Here is a 23,116-nt window from a genome sequence, read left to right as displayed (position 1 = left end):
GATCATCTGACCACGGAATCGAGAGCATGTATATTTGATAAAGATCATATAATTACTCCATAGACTGAATTCGTTCCGAAAACGTCAGAATAGATTCCCTTCTCTTATTTGAATGAAGCACTTTTACATGCCTCTAAGCGAGACAAACCTCCTATTCCCGTTTTATCTTTTTAGCAAATTAAAATGAGCAAAAAATGAAAATTAGAAACTTTTAATCAAATTAATCTCTTCCTACCCCTTCCAGTTTTAATGAAGATTTTGGGTCATACTCCCTCCATAGCAGATATCCCTGATTTCATCACAGCGTCTACATGACAGATCATTCAATGGGCAAACTAAAACCTATTCCACTCATGAAATTACTAAAATTTGTCATATAATTGAGCCAGGGAATCATTATAAAGAATAGTTGTAATGAAACAACTCCTTTTAAAATTGTGGTCAACTGTAACATTATTTTATGGCTACTGCACGTCGATTAAATGTGGCTAATGTGCATTTATATAATGATTGATAAGATAATTAATCTACGTGCAAAAACACAAAATGGCGCTACAGCTGGCTTTTATGTGTGTACACTTTTAATTAATAAATCACATATAAAAGTATACATATACATAGGAATCAGTTATAGCGCCATTATAGTTTGTCATCCATTAAATGGCATTAATGTGTATTAATATCCTATAAGATAATTTATCGACGTGTAAACTGGTGTTGTTAAAAAGCCTGATTCGGGCCGATTTTCAAAAAGGGCTCGATTAGGATTATAACCGAAATAATATTATGTAAGTTTAAAGATTTTGCTCCTTGCTGGCAGAAATGCTTCGACATCTATTTATTAAATCTCGATGCTTACATAATATTAGTTTAGCTAAGATCTTAATCGGGCCGTTTTGAAAAATCCCCCAATCGGGATTTTTAATAACACTAATGTAAACCACAAAATGATTTTATAGCTAACTTTATTTATTTATACTTTTTAATTTGTCCAATCTGGTTCTTATTTATAATTTTAAAAAGAAACAGTTAATTTGAATATAAAATTTGTAAAGATATTTGAAATGTTTAAATTGTAAAGGTAATTAGAAGGCTTAAATTCTAATAAAATAAAATAACAATTATATGATATAATCGATGGTATGTAAATTTTAGTAGTATAAATAGTGGGATCGGAAATGTAATAATTCAAGAAAAGAAAACAGAAAGTTTTATAATTTTTACTTTATGTCTTTTTTTTACGTTTAAGTTTTATTTATGTTATTTTAGAATGATTTGATTAACTATATTATTTTAATAAATTATTTGTCATCTACAATTCTTGTTCTAATAATCACGACTTGTTCTAAATAGTGCTCAAAGTGAGCTGAATCAATTCTTAACTACTCCAAAGCTGCCCATTCTTTTATTATAAGTTAGCTCCAATCTATCTATGATAGAATTGTTCAATGAACTCTAAATTTTTTAACAGTTCCAACAAGAGTAGTAAAAATATAAGTTAAAGAAAAATTAGCCTGTAACATAAAAAACAACAAATCGAATCTTTAGGATATTCTTAAATCCTTTTATAGTTTTTAATGATTATTTTAGTCATCTATTTTACTTTACCTACCCTTGAAATGGAAAGTTATTAAGTGGATTATTGATAATTTTTCAAATAAACCATATCGAATATTCATGAAATTAAAGCATATTACTAACCATTTAATATTTTTTTCAACAAAACTAACCCGAATGAATTTAATAAGTATTAACAAAATCCAAACATTTTTTAGCATTGTTAACTTATGAACTGTATCCAAATCTCCATCCATATTATCCTTGACTACTGACGGATCTATGGTCCATATCGTTGCAGAAGAAATTGAAAGGATCATTAAATTTTTATTCTCATTTATATTTTTTAGTTTATTTTTTTTTACATATTACTTAAAATTTTTACAAGTAGTATTAATTCCACTTTTAAAGCTGATAAATATAATCAATTACGATAATTTCTCAAGATATTTTTTACATGTGGTAATGAGAAAATAATATTACATAGTATTTCAAAATTTGGGGCAAATAACTTTCAAATATAATTTACCATTTATTTTCATGAGCTATATCTCATATATTATTATTATGTTTAATGATCTATTTAAATCAAGAATTTATACTAAACCATTAAGCCAGTATTAACCATCTAACCTAAACCAAACCTTAAAAAATTTTTCTCCCGAACCTAACTTGAATCTATAAAAAAAAGGCCTGTGAAACCCCGTCTAACTTGAATAAATTTTAAAAATATTTTTATTTTATTTTAGATATTCTTTCTGATATAATGTTTATTCAAAAATTAAATTGGCCCAAGAACCTAGATGCAGGATTTGGAGGGAATAAAATAAAAATAATTTGTCAAAGATTAAATTAAATAAATATAAAACGATTGCTGGACTTCGACAATATATCGATGAAAATATTCCTAATGAAAGATTAAAAAATGTCTTAACTTAGTGGATACTTTTCTCGCGGAATTTGATCATGGCATATAATCGAGCTAGTTTAGAAGAGATATTTAATTTTTCTGCAATACACCACTAGTAATCATGGAAACAATGTTTATATATTTTTTCTTTTTTATAAATTACTTTTATATATTTAATATATTTTATCAAATAATAACTATGTTTTTTTCCATAATTAGCTATTTTTTACGTGAGAGACTTAATTTTTTATCTACTTATTACAACTATACAAGGTAAACAACAAATGAACAAGTGTTCAATAGCTTTTTAAATTTGGTAGACCTTTAGATATTTTTAATTTTTTTTCGAGGATAAATGTATAATATAAAAATTTGATTAATATTGGCTTGGATTTTTTTAAAAAAAATTATTATTAAAAATAATGTTATAATAATTCCATATGAAAAAATATTTTCTATTCATATTTGGAGTAATATGGATGAATATTGGGCTTATAATTGCTGATTTATTAATTGTAATTAAATATAATTTCATTCTTTAAGTTATGTCTATGAATTATATTATTATTTCATATATTTGTAGTTTTCTCCAAAAAATATAACAATTGATGTTTTTGAAGATCTTCCGGCAGAATTCGGTAGCATTATTCCTTTATCGGGATTGACTGTAAGACAATAACTTTTTAATAATCTAATCATTCATTTTATATCTTTATAGGGTTATGTTGTTATTTCTAATCCAGCCAAAGCATGTTCTCCTATATTGTCACCTCCTTTTAATTATTCTCTTCGACGATGGTTTGTTCTCATTGAAAGAAATGGATGTGATTTTGATTACAAAGTTTTTATTATATTACTTATTTAGCCAATACTATTCTATAAGTTATGAATTTTTTGAATTTAGATGCTAAATATATCAAATATTATATACCAGCAAAGGGTTGCTTTTTAAAATGTTTATGATATATCTTTCTATATCAGATTATTTGATACTTTATTAATTTATATGATAACTACATATTTAATATAAAAAATTTTTAAAAAGAAAATAAACATAACAGAATCCCCTTTAAAAGAGGACATCCTCTTTTGAAATATCAATAAATATGCCCAGTATTTATTATCTTTTTACTTAAATATGTCTGTTGCATTTTCTAATATTGTGATTATATGAGCTGATAATTTATATGTACATAATATTATCAATATTTATAGCTGAATGGAATTTTTGCTCTTAGAATATATTATTAGGCTAAAAATATAAAATTGATTAATTTTTTAATACATACTTAGATTAAAAACTAATAATTGCATGAAATTAGATCAGCTGTTATTAAAATATTTAATTGCATAAAAAAATTGTTAGTTTATCCTCAATAAAAAGGGGTTCAAAAATTTCAATGATATTCCATAAACAATGTGAATTGTCTTTTCTATAATGTGAGAGATGTGCCAATCCATATTTTTTTTACTAATTCTAAGATTATTAACTGATATAATATTTATGTTGATTTTATTTACCTCTATTTTTGAACCAATGACAAAAAATCAACATTTTCTAATAAAATACCAACTAAAATTTAAGAATGATTTAATAAATTTTGTTTTTTTTATTCTAAGGACACTAAATATTGACTCCAATCCAATATTTAATGTCAGCACATTCCTATCTCTAACCCTTAGCTACCTTAGGTAAAATAATCCCATCAGGAATCGAATCAGCAACCTTCTACATTTCTATATAGTGCCATTTATTTATATCTCTAAACCCTCTGAGCTATAGTTATCATTAAAAAAACTGATGTTTTTTTTTACTTATTTATAATTTACCTAATGATCCAAAATATTTTTATAGACCAGACCAAAATTAATTTTGAAAATGTTTTTAAGACTGATATTAGGTAAATTTATGATTTCCCATTGTAAAAAATTATTATGAGCTGGGCTGAATAACTCATACAAAACTTATTTTACATGCTAGGCTGGGTAAAAATAATTATGGGCAAGAGCAAAAAAAAACATTATGGTAAGTTTCCATTGGCTGGTTTGGGTCAAACTATGCCAACCTCAAATAAATATGAATATCATTACTATGATGAATTTGGATAGTTATGTGATATAATTTGCCATTTATGTGTTATTGTAAACGTGGGCTGATAATTTTATAGACCAGACATAAATTTGAATTAAGTAAAATTTTTAAACTTATTTATCGATATTTTTTTCTCTCAAAGGTATTGAATGCCCAGAGAGCTGGCTATGCCATGGCCATAATATATAATTTCGAAAATGACGAGCTCATCCCCATGCATGGCTATAAATATGTTAAAATGGTCAATATACCATCTATATTCATAGGATGGACTGCTGGCATCAAAATATTGAAGAGCTACACACAGGAACATGGGTAAAATTATACAAATGAAATTATAAAAAAATTACATAATTTATTGTATATATGTAGAAGTTTTTTTTTAAAAATGACTCATCTCGATTAATCTAAATTTTAAATCATCATTTAGGGTGATTTTTAAATTTGATATTATCTATAAATTATTCCAACATGTTTAGAATATTTACCCTTTAAATTCCTGACAATTTATACTATGAACCTTTATGAGTTTTTTAAATTTATTTGTTAAACTAAAATATACAAAACTCTATTTATGACCACCAGGGCCATAGCTACGAAGGAGCTTGGGGGGGGGGCAAAAAAATTTTTGGATGGCTCCCAAGAATTTTTCCGGCCCCCCAAATTTTTAAAAATATGGCTGCTAAAATATGAAAGCTCAACATCTCATTTAAATTCAATAACATTGGCATGATAAAAATCTTAATATAAATAAGGATACTGATATAACTATAATTTTTGTAAGCCAAAAAATCAACTGTAATCATCTTAAATCAATATTAGATTTAATACTATTTCTTAACATACAGAAGCTACCTTTTCATGGGACTGGTTCAACAAAAATTATGGATGCTGCAATAGATGAATACATAATTTATTCTTCTGGACTATATATAGCAATGTTTCATACACCATCTAAAAAGATCCTGAATATAATAATATTATGAAATTAATTCCCAAAAATGTCCAATATACATCACCCCAGATTCAAATTGTATCATTTATGAGAATTTTGAGGCTATTGATGAAGTATTTTTTAATTTTCTAATAGAACTCTTAACTCAGAGGTTTCCATTCATGATTCAGTCAAAGTCTCTGGTCTTTTATTTCAATGTGAGCCATTATGAAATATTAATAACAGATCCACTAAATAAGTATCTACAGTCAGTAGGTACTAATCTAGTGGATGCTAAAAATTGTATTGATTCCACAATCAATATAAAAATAAAAGAAGCAATAATTTTTTTGATTTGATTAGAATTAAGGAAAAACTTTTAAATTTAATCTCATCCCAAAAAATCATCATGGGTATAAAACGCCAGCAAATTTTCAAGATTTTATAGACAAGACCAAATTACAATGTGATTGTGAAAAAGACTCAAATTGGAGTTCTTTAAAAAAGAATTATTATATTCATCATGTTTTAATACATTGTTCCCCCTTGACCCTGATTATTTTATATAAGATAAAATGACCCCATTAGAATCATTATCAAACTAAAATATGAAAACAATAACAAAAGGATTATTAGCTGTTTTAAGAAACACATAATATTTAAAATATCTTAAATATTATGTATAAAAAATATCATCTTGTTAAAGAATTGTATAAATGCTATTCAGAAGCCATCTTCATTGGGGTATCAACGGCTTCTTGTAAGGCCTCATTCTTTACACTAAAGAATTCGAGCACTGGAGAAGATCAACGTAAACAAAACATAGTATTAATGGCTTATGAAAAGATTAACACGGAATTTATCATTTAATTCATTTATGTAAAAATTTAAAAATATCGTCGTATTATATTATAGTATTATTTTGTATTCATATTACATTTTACAAATTTTTAATAAAAATAGCAAAAAAATTGTATGAATGCTTAATTATTTGTTTTATTTTAAAAAAATTAGTGGCTCCTGCCCCCTCCCAGCTGGAATTTCCTGGCTATAGCCCTGATTATCACTCATTCATTAGCCCTTCATTAAGAGGTGATCAAAAGAGATTATTTTAGCTTAATATTATCTCAAAGGACATTAGTAAAACGTTGTCGAAAATAGTCATATCTGGAAGTTTTACTGATATGTAGAAAATAATTGTCATAAATTTTATAGATTTTCAAAACATAAATATCTATTTTTTTTGTTATGATTACATTATAAAAGAAAATTTTGCAAAAATAAGTTGTATTAAATATTATATTTGCATTTTTTTTATCTTAGATTTTTGGATAAGCAGGTGTTTTGGAAATAATTATTATTTAAAATAAACGAAATGTTTAAAATAGGTTATTAATTTTTATCAGAGGTTTACAGACACTGACCAAAAGTCATATAATTTTTTTTAAAAATAAACCTGGATCGGGCCTAAAAGGAATTTCTTTAACATCCCAGGGCTAATCAAATTATTATAAAATTATTATTATTCCATATAATATAAAAAAATAATAATATATTTTAAAAATTGTATCTCGTTCATTTCTCATATTTTCTACCTAAGTAGTTTATAGAAGAAAAGTAAAATTGTTTTTAAATTGTTCACTAATTATAATAACTTTTATTTTTAATCAAATCATTTATCCTTATAAACATATTGTACTTAATAAATAGTTATTAATTTAGGAGACCTATTTATATTTAAGTCAAAAATTACATAAAGTATTTAGAAAGATAGAAATAGTTACAATTTAAACAATTGCATAATATAAAAACCAGAGTTGTTAAAATAGCGGGCTATCTTTTTTGATAGAGCGCACTACTTTGCTACTTTTTAAAAATATAATGAATATAACTATAAACATGAAAATTTAAATATAATATAATGAATATGATTAAATATGAAAATTTAAATATAATATAATTTATTATAATTTTTATTATTTAATTTTGAAATTGAAATTTTTTCATTTTATATTAAAAATTAAGTCATATGGTGTAAATTATTTGAAATGTCATCGCAAATGGATATCCATGTAAGTGAGTCAGACGATTATGATATAAATGAAATGGAAGGTACCTTAGAAGAAAATGTTCTTGATAACAATAATACAAATTTTCAATTTCCAAAATTTGAAAATTTCAAATTAATGTAAAAACAAAAGATGGCTACAAATTTATTTGTTCAAACTAAAAAAATATATCTTCAAATAAATCTAGTAGCTATAACCTCAAAAAAAACTTAAAGGTAATTGCCTTTTTTAAATTAATATGTAAGAATGTTAATACCAACAGTTTTAAAGAGATAGAAAAACATCTTAATAATTCTGGTATAGGGGAGACCACATTCAAATTGATTAATAATATTGCCATTTCAATATTTCTTAGAAACTGACTGATATTGTCGATTTTATAATTGATACAGTTCAGCCAATGTCATTGGTTGATAATCCATCATTTTATGATGGTTAAAGTTCAATATCCTGGTCGCTAGACACTAATGATTGAGATAGCAGACAAAGATGCCCTAGTTAGAACCATAAAAATGACTTGCATTGATATTTTTTGAAATTAAGGGTAATAATATTAATAGAAAATCCCCTAGACGCGTTTTTAAATCTAAAAATACAAATGAATAAATGACTGCCTTGCGCTCAAGTGGTAGTGTTGAGAGATTATTTAGTAAGGCGAAACTTATTCTTTATGATCATCGCTCTAGACATGGGATGATAGTATAAACATAATTTTATTAATAAATTGCAACAAAATAAAAAAATATGAATATTACCATATATTTTTATTACATATATTATAGTGTTTTTACATAAAAAATTTTATAATCAATATACTAACTATATTTAAATATTTATAATTGATGATTTTATGTATTTTACACTATGCAATTACATTATAAGCAAAAAATATAACAAATTTTTTTATAAAAAGCCAAAGAAACTTTTAGTAGCTAATAGAGCTCTACTTTTTTTGTTATAGCCATAGCGCGCTACTTTTAAAAATAGTGTTTAACAACTCTGATAAAAGCCAAATCATATTAATATAACAGTTAATTTTTTTATAAATTATTAAGAAATAACTTGTATTATAATCCACCACGCTACTTGAATTTTTCCTTATATACTTTACTAGGTATAAATAGTTATTAAATTGGAGACTAATTATAATATTTATTTTTAGCCAATTAAACATATATATTGTGAATTCCATATCAAATCAACAAAAAAAAGTCTATTTTCAACCCGACCCCCTTCAATTTGACTTAAATTTTGTATAGTGGTAGTAAATATTATAACTAAGAAAAAAATGAAATTACCTTCCAACACTGTATACCCGCTAAGATATGGCCTTTAAAGTTCGGAAAAATTTACATTTTTGACAAATTCAAATATCTCGAGAAATAATTATGTTAGAAAAATAATTTAAATTTTATTTTGTAGCTTAATAAAAGTTCTTTAAAATTACATAAAAATAAATATGATAGACATTTTATTAATATCGAAAACCGGATGTGTAAAACCGAAAATGGCCATTTCAAAATTTTTTTTCTGTAGATAGTTATCACACGGCTTTATATTTGTACAAAATCCTAGACTGGGATAATGGGTTTAGGAGTTATCACTCTTTATATGGCTAAAATTTAACATTAATATCATCATATTTTAATTTAATGAATAGTTATGAAATAATGTTAATTTAAAAGTCTAAATGATAGGCCCTACTTTTTTTTATCTTTATAAAAATATTTTGAGAGGTGGCTGGGATAATGAGCTGTTTAAAACTTTAGTTAAATTTTATCTCGAAATCAAAATTACATGACAAAATAATTTTAAATATTTTATTTAGCATAAAATAATCTAGCAAAATTGAAATTCAACAATAAATTTTCCCCCATATATTCAAAATTAAAAGAAAGGCTTAATATATTATTTGATGAGAATTCTATAGATTATAATGGATAGCAGTTGATCGAACTACCCTCGAAACACTGACAAAATCCGCTGACGAATTTTTAGATAATTTAATCGAATAATTAAACAATTTAATTCCTCATTTGTTTATAGCTTCACGATAATCATTAATTCGAACCTTTTTAAAATCAATATTAAATGTTGGCGAATTCTTAGTTATTGCAGACTTTTCAGAAAACTATGCATTTGTAGTGCAGAACCATGCACAAGGATTTAATGAGGCCAATAATCAAGCCACTATCAACTCTTTTATAATTTATTAGCGTGAAAACAACATAATAAAACATGTAAATTTAGTGGTTATATCAGATTGTTTAAAGCACAACGCATGTGCATTTTATTTATTTTAAAAATTGATCGTATTCTTGAAGGAAAGATTTAATAGAGTGGCTAAAATTTATTATTTTTCTGATAGAGCAGTAATCAATATAAAAATAAAAGATTTCATTAATCTCTACAATCATGAAAATGATTGTGGGATAAAGGCTGAGTGACATTTTTTGAAACCGCACAAGGTAAAAGTCCATGCGACATTTTGGGGGCCGTTACTAAACGGTGCAGCTCGAGCAAGCTTGCAACGTCCATATGAACATCACATATTGACAACAATAGATTTATTTAACTATGCAAGAAATAATATCTATGGGATAAATTATATATTTATGAGCGATAATGAATATATGAACATAGAAAGTCATATTGAAACCAGATTTTTGAGAGCAAAGATAATTTCTGGAACACAAAGTTCCAAGCTTTTATTCCTCTAGACGAAAACAAAAGTCATAATTTATTAAAATTCCTTGAATGATTATAAATTTTTGATTGTATTATATGTAATGCTATTTGAGTCAAATAAAGTTATAAATATGTTTAGAATTATTTTGTCAAGTAACTTCGAGACAAAATTTAACTAAAGTGTTAAACAAAGCTCATTATTCCAGCCACTTCTCAAAAATTTTGATAAAGATAAAAAAAAGTAAGGGCCTGTCATTTAGACATAATTTTTAAATTAACATTATTTCACAACTATTCATTAAATTAAAATATGATGATATTAATGTTAAATTTGTTCATTAGCTATATAAAGAGTGATAACTCCTAAACCCATGTTCATCCTGATAAAATTAATTATTTTTATTTGTGCTCGAATTTAATAAAATTATTGTTTAAAGTGAATTAATTTTGGATATTAAAGAAATAAAAGATTATTAAAAAATCCTAAAGTATCACATTTTTCTTAGCTTGAGTACGTTTCTGATTCTTGCCATTTTTGACTTTCAGTAAGTTATTTTTATTTTTAGATCTTGGCCAGTTTAGATTTTCTGCTTATTTTGTTAGCGTTTTCAAGCTAAGAAAAATGTGATATTTTAGGATTTTTTAATAATCTTTTATTTCTTTAATATCCAAAATTAATTCACTTTAAACAATAATTTTATTAAATTCAAGCACAAATAAAAATAATTAATTTTATCAAATTTCATATAAAAAAATTAACGATCATAAAAATCATTTTTTATAAAAATGATAACTCAAAAAAAAATCAGTTAAAATGATTAACATTTCAACTAATAATAAAAAATACATTGCAATTTACGACACATCCCAGTCTAGGATTTTGTACAAATATAAAGCAGTGTGATATCTATCTACAGAAAAAAAATTTGAAATAAAAATACCTTTTTTCTATGGCCATTTCCGGTTTTACACATCCGGTTTTCGATATTAATCAAATGTATATCATATTTATTTTTATGTTATTTTAAAGAACATTTATTAAGCTACAAAATAAAATATGAGGTGCATTTTGTCAAAAATGTACCATTTTTCCGCGCTTTAAACGGCCATATCTAACGGGTAAACAGTGTTGGAAGTTAAAATTTTATTTTCTTCTTAGTTATGGTATATACTACCAGTATACAAAATTTAAGAAAAATTGAAGGGGGTCAGGTTGAAACCTTGGTTGATTTGATATGGAATTCACCATATATAAAACTACACCTACTTTTTATTTATTCTTGTTTGTCTTGGGTTTTTATGTTTATCCTTTAACATAAATACAGATTTAATGTAATTAATATTTTTTTTTCTTCTCTTTCTATTTTGTAATTATTCTTTGTGAAATGTTTTTCACTGAATATTTTTTTGTGAAGTAAAATAGATAAAAGATACACACTTTGTATTATATTTATTTATTTTTTTAATTAAATTTTTGTAAACTATTTGTGCCATAAATAACTATTGAAATCAGGGATGTGAACCCGGACCCTGAACCCTTGAACTGTCAAAAAAAACGATGACGACGAAATTAAAAAAATATCAGAAATGACAAACTAGAAATCTAAATAAAAAGAACTATCAAAATTGAGCAGACAATCCAAATTGGCAATGATCTAAATATAGAAATAATTTATTCAAATTACAAAAATCGCAAATCAAATAAGGTCTTCTTTTTTATTAGTAATTTAAATAAAACAATTAATTCATATTTTCATAAAAAAATTAATGATATAAAAATCACTTTTTATCAAAAACGACAAAAAAATCTAATTTTAAATGATTGACATTTTAAATATATTAAAAGAAATAGTACAATTTATGACATGCTACCCCTTTATGAGCCAATGGCATGTACATCAAAAAATATTGCATACTATTATTAATTTTCCGATGTATCATGTAAAATTACGCGATATATATAATTAGAATCATCGGATGTGAATATCGCGGACTTTGTGGGAGTCATCACGGTAGCAGTAATTGATTCTCCCACAAATCCATCGCATCATGATGTTGTAACAACGTCGAGGATGCTGATGTGCAAGGAGCGGTCTCTTGAAGAGTGGTCATCGCTCTCTGGAGAATGTCCTCCGCCGGTGGGGTTGATGCGAGACTGGATCGACTACTGGACGTTCCTATTAACCCTCCTCTGTTGGCCGACAGAGCCCGATGAACGGTAGGAAGCGACAGTTGAACCTGCGTTGGTTCGTCCGGCCTTCGTTTATTATTTCTTGCGGACCTGCCCGCAGAGTTGGTATTTATCGGAGCTAAAGGGTGGCGAGAATCTCTACTTATAACGTGACACTGGCTGCGGATATGCCCGTCGCTGTTACAGTTGTAGCATCTTCGCTTCCTAGGTCCTACGGATGTCGCATTTTCTTGAGATACAGGGGATGGTCATACCGGTATTCTTTGGTATGAGAGTCACTTGGAGGTAACAGGAGCCGAAATCTATTAACTGACTGTTGGTGTGGTGCATGGTGTATACCATAAGTTTTTTTTTACAAATACACACTATATATATGAAAATTTTTCCATATATATTCATAAAAGTTTTTTTTATATTTTTAATTAAAGTTTTTTTCCCAAAAAGTTTTTTTTTCTCCCTTCACACTTTAAAAAAAAAATAATAATTTATATTTTTAAAATAAGTTTTTCTTTTGGTGTATTAATCAATTTTCTTAACTGGCGTACAACTTTCATCAACAGCAAAAGATCGTAACCATGCACACCAACAGTCAGTTAATAGATTTCGGCTCCTGTTACCTCCAAGTGACTCTCATACCAAAGAATACGTGTATGACCATCCAGTCCCCTGTATCTCAAGAAAATGCGACATCCGTAGGACCTAGGAAGCGAAGATGCTACAACTGTAACAGCGACGGACATATCCGCAGCCAGTGTCACGTTATAAGTAGAGATTCTCGCCACCCCCTAGCTCCGATAAATACCAACTCTGCGGGCAGGTCCGCAAGAAATAATAAACGAAGGCCGGACGAACCAACGCAGGTTCAACTGTCGCTTCCTACCGTTCATCGGGCTCCGTCGGCCAACAGAGGAGGGTTAATAGGAACGTCCAGTAGTCGATCCAGTCTCGCATCAACCCCACCGGCGGAGGACATTCTCCAGAGAGCGATGACCACTCTTCAAGAGACCGCTCCTTGCACATCAGCATCCTCGACGTTGTTACAACATCATGATGCAATGGATTTGTGGGAGAATCAATTACTGCTACCGTGATGACTCCCACAAAGTCCGCGATATTCACATCCGATGATTCTAATTATATATATCGCGTAATTTTACATGATACATCGGAAAATTAGCAATAGTATGCAATTATATTTTTTGATGTACATGCCATTGGCTCATAAAGGGGTGGCATGTCATAAATTGTACTATTTTTTTTAATATATTTAAAATGTTAATCATTTAAAATTAGATTTTTTTGTCGTTTTTGATAAAAAGTGATTTTTATATCATTAATTTTTTTATGAAAATATGAATTATTTGTTTTATTTAAATTACTAATAAAAAAGAAGACCTTATTTGATTTGCGATTTTTGTAATTTGAATAAATTATTTCTATATTTAGATCATTGCCAATTTGGATTGTCTGCTCAATTTTGATAGTTCTTTTTATTTAGATTTCTAGTTTGTCATTTCTGATATTTTTTTTATTTCGTCGTCATCGTTTTTTTTTGACAGTTGACCCTTTTTAAAAAATAATATAAATTATTTAAATTGTGGAATCATTTATTTTATCTTCGCTTTTTTTCTTTCAATTTTCTTCCTGGACTTCTATTTTATTTAGAAATTGATATCATTAGTGTAGGTAATAATATTTTATTATGTAAATCTTTTAAGATGCTATTTTATAGAAATACATTGATTATTTTTAAAGTGAATTGTATAATAATATTTTAATTTAAATGATAATGATAATGCACAACACGTTTGTCCTCAATTTGATATGATGCTAGAACGATTATTAAGTTTGAAAGATTTCTGTAATGATTTTATTATAGGAGCATGTGAAGTCATTTTGTCGGAAGATGATTGGTGCCAAATAAAGGACCTAGTGTATTAGTTCCTTTAAAAATAACAATATTAAGATACAATCAGAACAATTATGTTTATTTGATTTTTATGGAATATGGATTAGATGCCGATTAGATTTGGAAAAATTTACAGTCTTTTATACGAAATATTAGAAAACATGAAAATTCGAGAGCAACAATATTGCAAAATAGTGTTGTATACGCTTCTATATATTTAGACTCAATATCAAGTTTTATTGAGTATTGAGCAAAAACAAATGGCTAAAGACCATTTTAAGGATTTATGCCATACTCAAAACTCCATTATTTACAATATATTGGAGGCTACGATAGTACCTACTGGTAGTAGTGATAATAATAATAGCAACATTAACGATCTTGAAATTTTACTTTTAGATAAAGAAAAAAATTAAATTATCATCAGATAGAAAGGAGGATCAAAATTCCTATTGCATCTTTAATAGTAAAGTTTTCAGAAGTTAAGAGAATAAAGGATATAAATATTTTAAAATTCTGGGGAAAAAATTCTTCAATATATCCAGAATTATATATCTTATCTAGAATCTTCATGGCTGTACCGGCATCGCAGGTACCATAATTTTATAAAGATAACTATCTATTTTAGGTAAGGGTATACGTGAATTTTCATCTGTAAAATATATATTGTCTAATTTACGTGGTCAAGGATGATATTTTAGAAAATATTATGATTGTGCGATTGAATAAAACATTTAAAATATAAATTATTTCATTTTAAAATTTTTCATTTGTAAATTATGAATATGTATATATTGAAGTATAATAATAAATGAAGAAAAAAAATCTTATTTTGAGTCATTATTTTTATGTTCCCTGAGCCCGAACCCTGGACCCGGGTCTTTTCAAATTTTAGACCTGGACCTTTTTTTTGTCGAAGGGTTCACATCCCTGATTGGAATCAAATTTTCTAGGGTTTCGATCATTTTTTTTTCATAAATCAAAATGTCTGAAATACATTTCGCTAAAAAGTGAATAGAATTCGCGCAATTGCTTTATTTGCAGGTCACTCTGATTTCTAATAAAAATAATATTTTTTTTATTAGAAAACATCCTTACCCTGAATTATTTTATTATTTAAAATAGGATTTTTAACATTTAAAATACATTAAGAATGCTTAATATATGGCTTTTTGGTCGCAGAATTTTTCGGAATCTCCGAATTTTATAAGAATTAACCACATATAACCGAGAAAATAGTAGGTACTTAAATAGGGTTTAAAATAACAATAAATCACAAAACCCAAGCCGAATTTTTTGATAAATTTAAATTGTTATGAAATAATAGGCTATTTAACATTCATTCACTTTTTATTTTCTTTTTCTTGATCAAATTTTACCTAAAAATTCCAAATATTTTTTTTGTAAAATTAATTTTTATGCATAAAAATATCTATCTTTAGGTGAAATCATAAATTTATTTTAATGAAAAGATTTCAAAGTTTTTTTTTCAAAAAATTTAAAAAATATATTCATAAAGATTACTATTTTTTATAATATCCTTTCCTTACGAAATTGACATTGTTTCCCCCAAAAAATATATATTTCTTACAATTTTAAAATATTTTTTAAAGAATAAATTTATTTTATAATTTAATTAAAATAGCTTAGCTAAAAGACTACATTATTTTAAATATTATTGATATGGTTTATTACTATGTGTAAATTATTTGATAGATTATACATAATATTGAATCGAATACGAATATCGCGCTATTCGATTCATTCTTGATCGGGTCTAATTATACAAAAAAATATTTACAGTGAAACCTCTTTATATTTAACTTTCAAGGGACCGAAATTTAGAAATTAATTATGTTCGTTTAATTTAACATTGCATCGGATAGGCTTCTGCCTGGATTGTGAAAATTTGATTACAATAACTAAATTCAACGATATTATCCATATCCAAATTAGCTCATCATCGGTTGCGTATAGTGTATCTATTCTATCCATTTTTTTAAATTATTATTAAATTGCAGATCACGATGTAATAAAGTTGATAAAAGGATTATTTTCAAATTGTATTTTAATTTTTTTTTATTCCGGATATATAAGAATATAACCCCTGAAGAATTCATATATCAAAAAAAAGTATTTTTCTAATTCCAGCCGATGTTATGTATATAGGTTTTGTTGTACAGAGGACACTATGCGTTTATAGAAGTTATTTAAAAATAATGTCTTAAACGGCTCGATTTTTAAAATCGGTTAACCTAATATTTTCGCCAAAAATGTTACCCAAGCCTCGAAACATTGTTAATAGATGTTCAAACCTTTCTGCCATTTATGAGCAAAATCTTTCCGCCATTCATAATATTTTTTGACTAAAAGGTTAGCTGTTTTTAAAAAACGAGCCGTTTAAAAACACTAATTAGAAACTTGAATCTTTCATATTAAAAAAACAGTTTTAACAATTTCGAAGCTAAATTTTGTATTCATTCATTCACAAAAAAAATATAAGGAACTACGCGAAGATTACCGGTGAATTGCCCTTTAGCCTAAACAATTACCTCCTCCCCTTCGCCGTCGTCATAGGACTATGCTTTATCATGATGGTCATATTTTTGGTATAAAAAATAATAATTTAAAACTAGGCTAATTACTATGATTACTCACATTTATTTTATGTTTGTATATATATATTATATTATTATTATCTTTAAATTAAATACCAGTAATTGAAATATATTCAGGGCGTAATATATTATTAGTGTCGTTTTGGCCTCATTTGCTCCCTCATCATTTAGAGCTGCATTTTATTTACGCGATATTTTTCTCAATAGTGTTGAGAGTCAAAATCTAATGTATACATTTGCGATGGCGGTTAAATCCAGGGTGTCGAATCGATAGGTATAAACGAGTCGGGTCCATTCCGGTTTTTAGTTTTAATTTTTTAAATGATTAAGTTCTTTCCCGTTTTTTTTTGAATTGATTTATATCTGGGCCAATGGTCCATAAATGGGCCGGGCAAGGTAACGGTTAAAAAAAATTTTTCTGATATTTCATAGAAGTGATATCCATAAAGTTGTTTTTAATATAACCATTCCACACGATAGTAAATAGTTTGCTTATTTTGCTTGTAGGTCTAAAAATTTTAAAACCGGGTTAGGCCTGAGGATTTTGCCATTTACAGACGACTTATCCGTGCGTTCCAGTTTATTTTATAAGTTTTGGCTTTTTTTAAAAAATTAATCATTTTTTTAATTGACCTATATATAAATATTGTAAAAACAAAACAAAAATTAAAAAATAGGCTGCAATTATTTATTTTATAGCAGTTTAATAAACCAATATTTTTTAAAAAAATTTAATTAGATTGAAGTAAAATACAGCATATTCTAATATTTGCGAGTTCAATTTCATCTTTTGCGCAGAAAGGGTAAACATTTAGACTTGAAAATGCCCTCTCCACTCACCCCTATGTAGCTGAATTACACCCGTATAGCTGGAATTGCTAACAGAGTTATAGTTAATTTATAAAGTTCGGGTATATTCACTTTTACATTTTTCCAGTAATTTAAATAGCGTTACTCCCCTTCCCCCACCGCCCTAATATTTTGATATTATAATAGGAATTGAATTATAAAAATACCTTAGTCTTCAGAATTGTGTTTGTTGAGAAAATTTTGGAACTTAAGAATCCTCTCAGAACCATCCTTTATAAATTACATTTAAGTTTATAAGAACATTCTGGCAAAATGTCAATTTCCACACATTCGCCATTTAAATTTTGAATTAGTTCCATGTTTTTGCGAGTTGTTTTCTCGCCATCCCCCGTTTCATCGTTTATTGGTGGAAAAAGTATTACACTGCATTCATAGTTAGCGCGAATTCGCTGCCAAGTATATACACATGCTGTATTTTTAGTATTATTTGCCGCAAATTTTGTATACTTCACCGCGCGCTAACTGTAAATTCAGGGTTATTACCTTGGATCGATAAATCTCAACGCAACTAAAAAATTTTGAGCAAAGCCTTTAATATATCTTAGATCTTTTTCCATTCGTCTTGTAAGTTTTGATGATAATCCCTTACTCTTGAGTGATTTCCTCATCAAACCCTTGCAACTCATAATAACCTTTTTTCAAATTGTTCTCTTCTTTAATTTTAAATGGAGTCTATGTGTCACATATTTAATTCTCACAAATACCAATTTTATGTTTACTTATGTAAAGAAAGAAAAGAAAGAAATAAAAATCTAGAAATAAATTAACAAAAGCAAAAATAAATAATCTTGTAGATTAGTTATGTATTAGTAATTAATTTTTTTAGTAGCAATCCACACTATCATCAAAATTTACACTTTCGTTCTAAAGGGTATTTGTTTTTTCAAAAATTTGTTTTTTTTAAATTTATATTAATAATTAAAAAAAATTTTTTTTACAATCATTTAAAAAATTAATTTAAAACTGGCTTTAACGTTTCGGTTCGCTCTTTTTAACATTCATTTCGGCTATGGTTCGCAAAATTTCACTGTAAGGTTCGGTTCGACACTCTGATTAAATTGCATCAGATTTATTTAATGTGAATGCAGCTTTAAAGTTTATTTCACAAATTCCAAATTTTATTCACTTTTCATTTTTTTTCTTGCAATTGCCTGAAAGCTTTGCTTAATGAGGACGCTTAATCCTGCATCATCCAAAATCGGCAACGTTTATTAACTACAAAATAAGATACGGCGACCTTTCTAGAAAAAAATTGATTTAGAAACTGTTTCTCCTCAAATATAAAATATTTGAGTCGAACACGTTTACTACTCTCTAGAAATGCCACTCATTGATTTGTATATGGGGCATTTAAATTTTTTATATAATATTCCCTCGTTTAAAACGTGAATGATGGAAATATATTTTTTTAATAAATTTAGACCGTCAAATTTATGAGGGAAAGGAGGTATCGAATGAGAAATAGGTTGACAGCTAGAAACCTTAAATCTATACCCGTTAAAAAATACCACGCGGGTAAGTTCATTTATGATTTTTATTAACTAGATTAACTCATATTTAAAAATGCATTATTTGGAATTTGAAACCGGAACTAAAGTCCGCGACAATTCTAGAAAACGAAAGTTATAACCCCATTTTTTTAGATTTTAACAAAACCGGAACCCTACATCATATTTTAAAATTTTCCGGTAATTCCTATATACCAGTTTTAACAAAGGTATTGATTTATTTTAAAGAGTTTATTTGACGTTTTTGAACCCGAACCTTGAAAAGAGCCTTCTTAAGCTTAAGAACCCTAATTTTTATAAATATAGGTAAAGGAAGGAACCCTTTTTATCAGGTTTTATAAACTCTGGGTTTATATATTAATAAAAAAATTTTTTTTAATTAATTATAGGAGATGCTTTGGACACCTGTGCTGTTTGTTTAGAGGATTACAACGATGGCGATAAATTGCGAATATTACCTTGTTCACATGGTAACACTTATTAAAGCTAAACCAATTTTTTACTTATGTAATCGTTAATCGAATGAAGTTTGACAAATAATAAAAATAGGTCCAAACATCCCATTGACTCCCAATATCTCATAAAATAAATTATAAATGAAAGGGATTGGGGGTCTATAATTTTACAAGATTCTTAGTTATATTGAGTTCTTACCAAATAATATTTTTTTTAAAAAAAAAGCTTATCATTCTCAGTGTATAGACCCCTGGCTCACAAAGAATAAGCGAAATTGTCCTATTTGTAAACGCAAAATTGTTTTTGGGAGGAAAAAGAAGAAATTACGAAGCAAATGTCACTTTCATCATAATAGGAGGAATGGGTATTTCCGCAAAGAAATTTTATTTTTATTATCTACTTTATTTATTAGAATCCTTCACGGATATATCCGGCCGAATTTAGGTCTGACTTGGGCAAAGATTTTTTCAAACCAGGCTTGAACCTCTTCAAAAATTTTATTTATTTTGTTTTTTTTCATCGAGGACTTAAAAATTTTCCTCCATGTTTTATGAAAAATAATTGAATCGTAAACATTTTCATGATTTCAGCAGGATCAAACACCAGACTGAGAAAAAATGTCGGACCGAAATGGGTCGGGCAATAATTTTTTTCGCGCCCAATATGGAAAAAATCTAATTGCAGGGCTCAGAATATTTTATTCGACAGCCTTAAACAAATTTAACCAATATTATTTGCACCAAAATTATCTTTTATTAAACATTAATAGGATATCTTTGAATCAATCATGATTATTTCCAAATCTTAAAAACTAAAATAAAACTATTTATTCTCCTCTTTTTCAAATCTACATTTTAAATGTAGTATTTTAAATATTCTTTTGTTCAGCGATTCCATTGCCAGACAAGACGAGTCAACCCCATTGTTATCTTCCACTACCCATCAGGTTTCCACCCCGACTACCTCTAAAATCAGTTTGCTAGCTAAGCTATTTCCTTCTTCTTCAAAGATTCCTTCCACATCGCAATACGTTAATTCGTCTCCTCGTGACACAAGTAATTTTAAAGATGACCACGATGGATTGGACGCTAGTAACACCGTCACTATACTCGAAGTTCGTTCGGAACCGGAAAGACATCACTCTCACCCCCACTATTCTTCCGATTCCACCTTCTCATCCCATTCCCGGTCTCGATCCTCAAATTCTTCATCTTCGAATCAATCTTCTCGGCATTCTCCGCCTCCTCCCCCACGTTTTTTTACTAATCGCTCCACCCAATCCACTAGGTCCGCCCTTCCTCACTCTCTTCCCATGCCGGTGCACGGGGATTTTTCTTCCGACAATTATGTTTCCGAGTCAGAATCAGAAAAAGGGCACATGAATTTTAGTAAAGATAATATTAGATCTCCAACCTCTTCTCCCCGTGACAATATTAATACAGAAAAACTTCCTTTAATCACCGATAATAAAGCATATAAAGATACCCAGCATAAACTTCCCGTTTATTCGACATTTGCTACCGATAGTTTTCATCATGTTTCATTTTTGCCAGCCATTGAAAATGATAATTCTATCATGGAGGGAAGTAGGAATTCTTCGATAAATCTAGGCTTTCAGAATGGTCTCAATACTTTGTCTGAACGAATCGATACATTTTTGAAGAAAAATTTTGGGAAGAACGACGAAGATAAGGCCTTGACGACTTCATTATTAGAGAGAGTGCAATTGAATAATTCTAATGATAATAGTCTTGAAGTAATCGTTCCGAATAATAGGATCGGAAAGATATTTAAGCAAAAGGACAGTACTAATCATGTTAATGATTTAGACAACACGAAAAATAGCCCGACTTCTTCTAGGAATCTTGATAATATCGATAAATTTAAAGTTTAAAAACTTCATAATTCCTCATCAATTATTTTTTTTTCTCCCCTTTGCATTTCGAAATCTCACAAACAATATTAAAGCTGAAAAGAATACAAATATAATTTATATTATTTATTTCTGAAAAAATTTGACATATTTTTTTTACTAGAAAATTTCTTTGCACAATTTTCTATCATTGCGAAGTGTCATACTTTGTAACCACTATAAAAAACTTTGGAATCATTAAAAATATGCGATTTTTATAATAAAAAAAATTATGCAAAATTAAAAGAAGACAAAAATATCTACCCTAGTTTATAAGGGATTAAAAGATTGTTGTAACTTGTTTGTTAAGGGCTATTATTACGAAACACAGGTGTCGATAAATATTTCCATACTAAAAATCTCTTTTAAGTCCTATATTTAAACTATTTCTTTTGAAGCGAGCCCTACTCCCAACCCTCCCATATATGTGTAGAAATCAAGCAAATGAGATAATTAATATATATAAGTATAATGAAAAATTGTTTAAATTTACCATTATACTTTTAAAAGCAAAACCTTAGCTAAAATCAGGCCCTCACCTATATCCAATATATACTAACCCCACTAGCCTTACAGCAGCCATTGGCTTATATATAGGTTCCTTTTATTTTAACCAAATTTGAATATCATTTTAATATGGATCCATTTATCGACAATGGTAGTGCGTAACAATGATCTTTAAAAAGTCATCGTCTCATTTTGATAGATACAAATTATATATTGATTCACAATAATATATTTTACTATTTGTTTATAATATTATATCATCTATAATTTTATAAATGTGTTTTTAAAAAATAAATCAGATATAAATTTTAAATTTAGAAATATCCTGAATATATATTTTTTTTAAATATGGATTTTGTGTTTTTTTTTAAAAAAAAGGAAGAAATTTATTTTTATTTGCAAGATATAATTGTATTTATTTTTTTTTAAATGTATTTTGTGAAATTATATATTTCATAATATAATATTTTTTTTTTTTGTATTCGCATAAATAATGTTAAATTCAATTATGTAAACTTGTACAATATTTAATTTATGTTTCTTAAAAAAAACAAATATAAATATAAAATAATTAAGAAGATCGTTGGTATATTTTTAGAAAAGATATGGCGGTTTTATTTTACAGGTGTAACCTATATAGTTTTTTTTATAGACAGATCTAATTTTAGGATATAAGTTGTACTCTATTTTTTAGTCGTTTAAGCCAATTTTTAGCCAGCTTAAAAATCGACTAAACAAAGTTCTTACCCGAAAACTATCACTTTGGCCTCGGGGTTTTTCTTAAAAAGATAGCTCAAATTTGGAAAAAGCTAATATGATTGATTTTCTCCTCTAGGCACTTTAAAATTGAGCCGAATTAGCAGTTATCCAACTATAATGATTGCCCATTGGCGGT

At 27.3% G+C, this 23,116-nt stretch overlaps 1 protein-coding gene across 1 annotated transcript; it reads left to right on the top strand.

The window, feature by feature from the left end:
• The first annotated feature begins 2,848 nt into the window (after window positions 1-2,848).
• On the top strand, window positions 2,849-22,550 carry LOC135929729 (E3 ubiquitin-protein ligase RNF13-like). The gene is made up of 9 exons (XM_065466434.1): window positions 2,849-2,982; window positions 3,051-3,134; window positions 3,186-3,308; window positions 4,702-4,874; window positions 16,854-16,959; window positions 19,260-19,353; window positions 19,736-19,816; window positions 20,028-20,166; window positions 20,691-22,550. Exons 1-9 carry the CDS (start codon window positions 2,908-2,910, stop codon window positions 21,694-21,696), a joined length of 1,881 nt encoding a protein of 626 aa, XP_065322506.1. The 5' UTR covers window positions 2,849-2,907; the 3' UTR covers window positions 21,697-22,550.
• Window positions 22,551-23,116: the final 566 nt, after the last annotated feature.

This window comes from Gordionus sp. m RMFG-2023, chromosome 1 (assembly GCF_954871325.1).
Source record: "Gordionus sp. m RMFG-2023 chromosome 1, tfGorSpeb1-WG-v2, whole genome shotgun sequence".
Taxonomy (NCBI): domain Eukaryota; kingdom Metazoa; phylum Nematomorpha; class Gordioida; order Chordodea; family Parachordodidae; genus Gordionus; species Gordionus sp. m RMFG-2023.
This window is presented reverse-complemented; position numbering and strand designations above follow the sequence as displayed.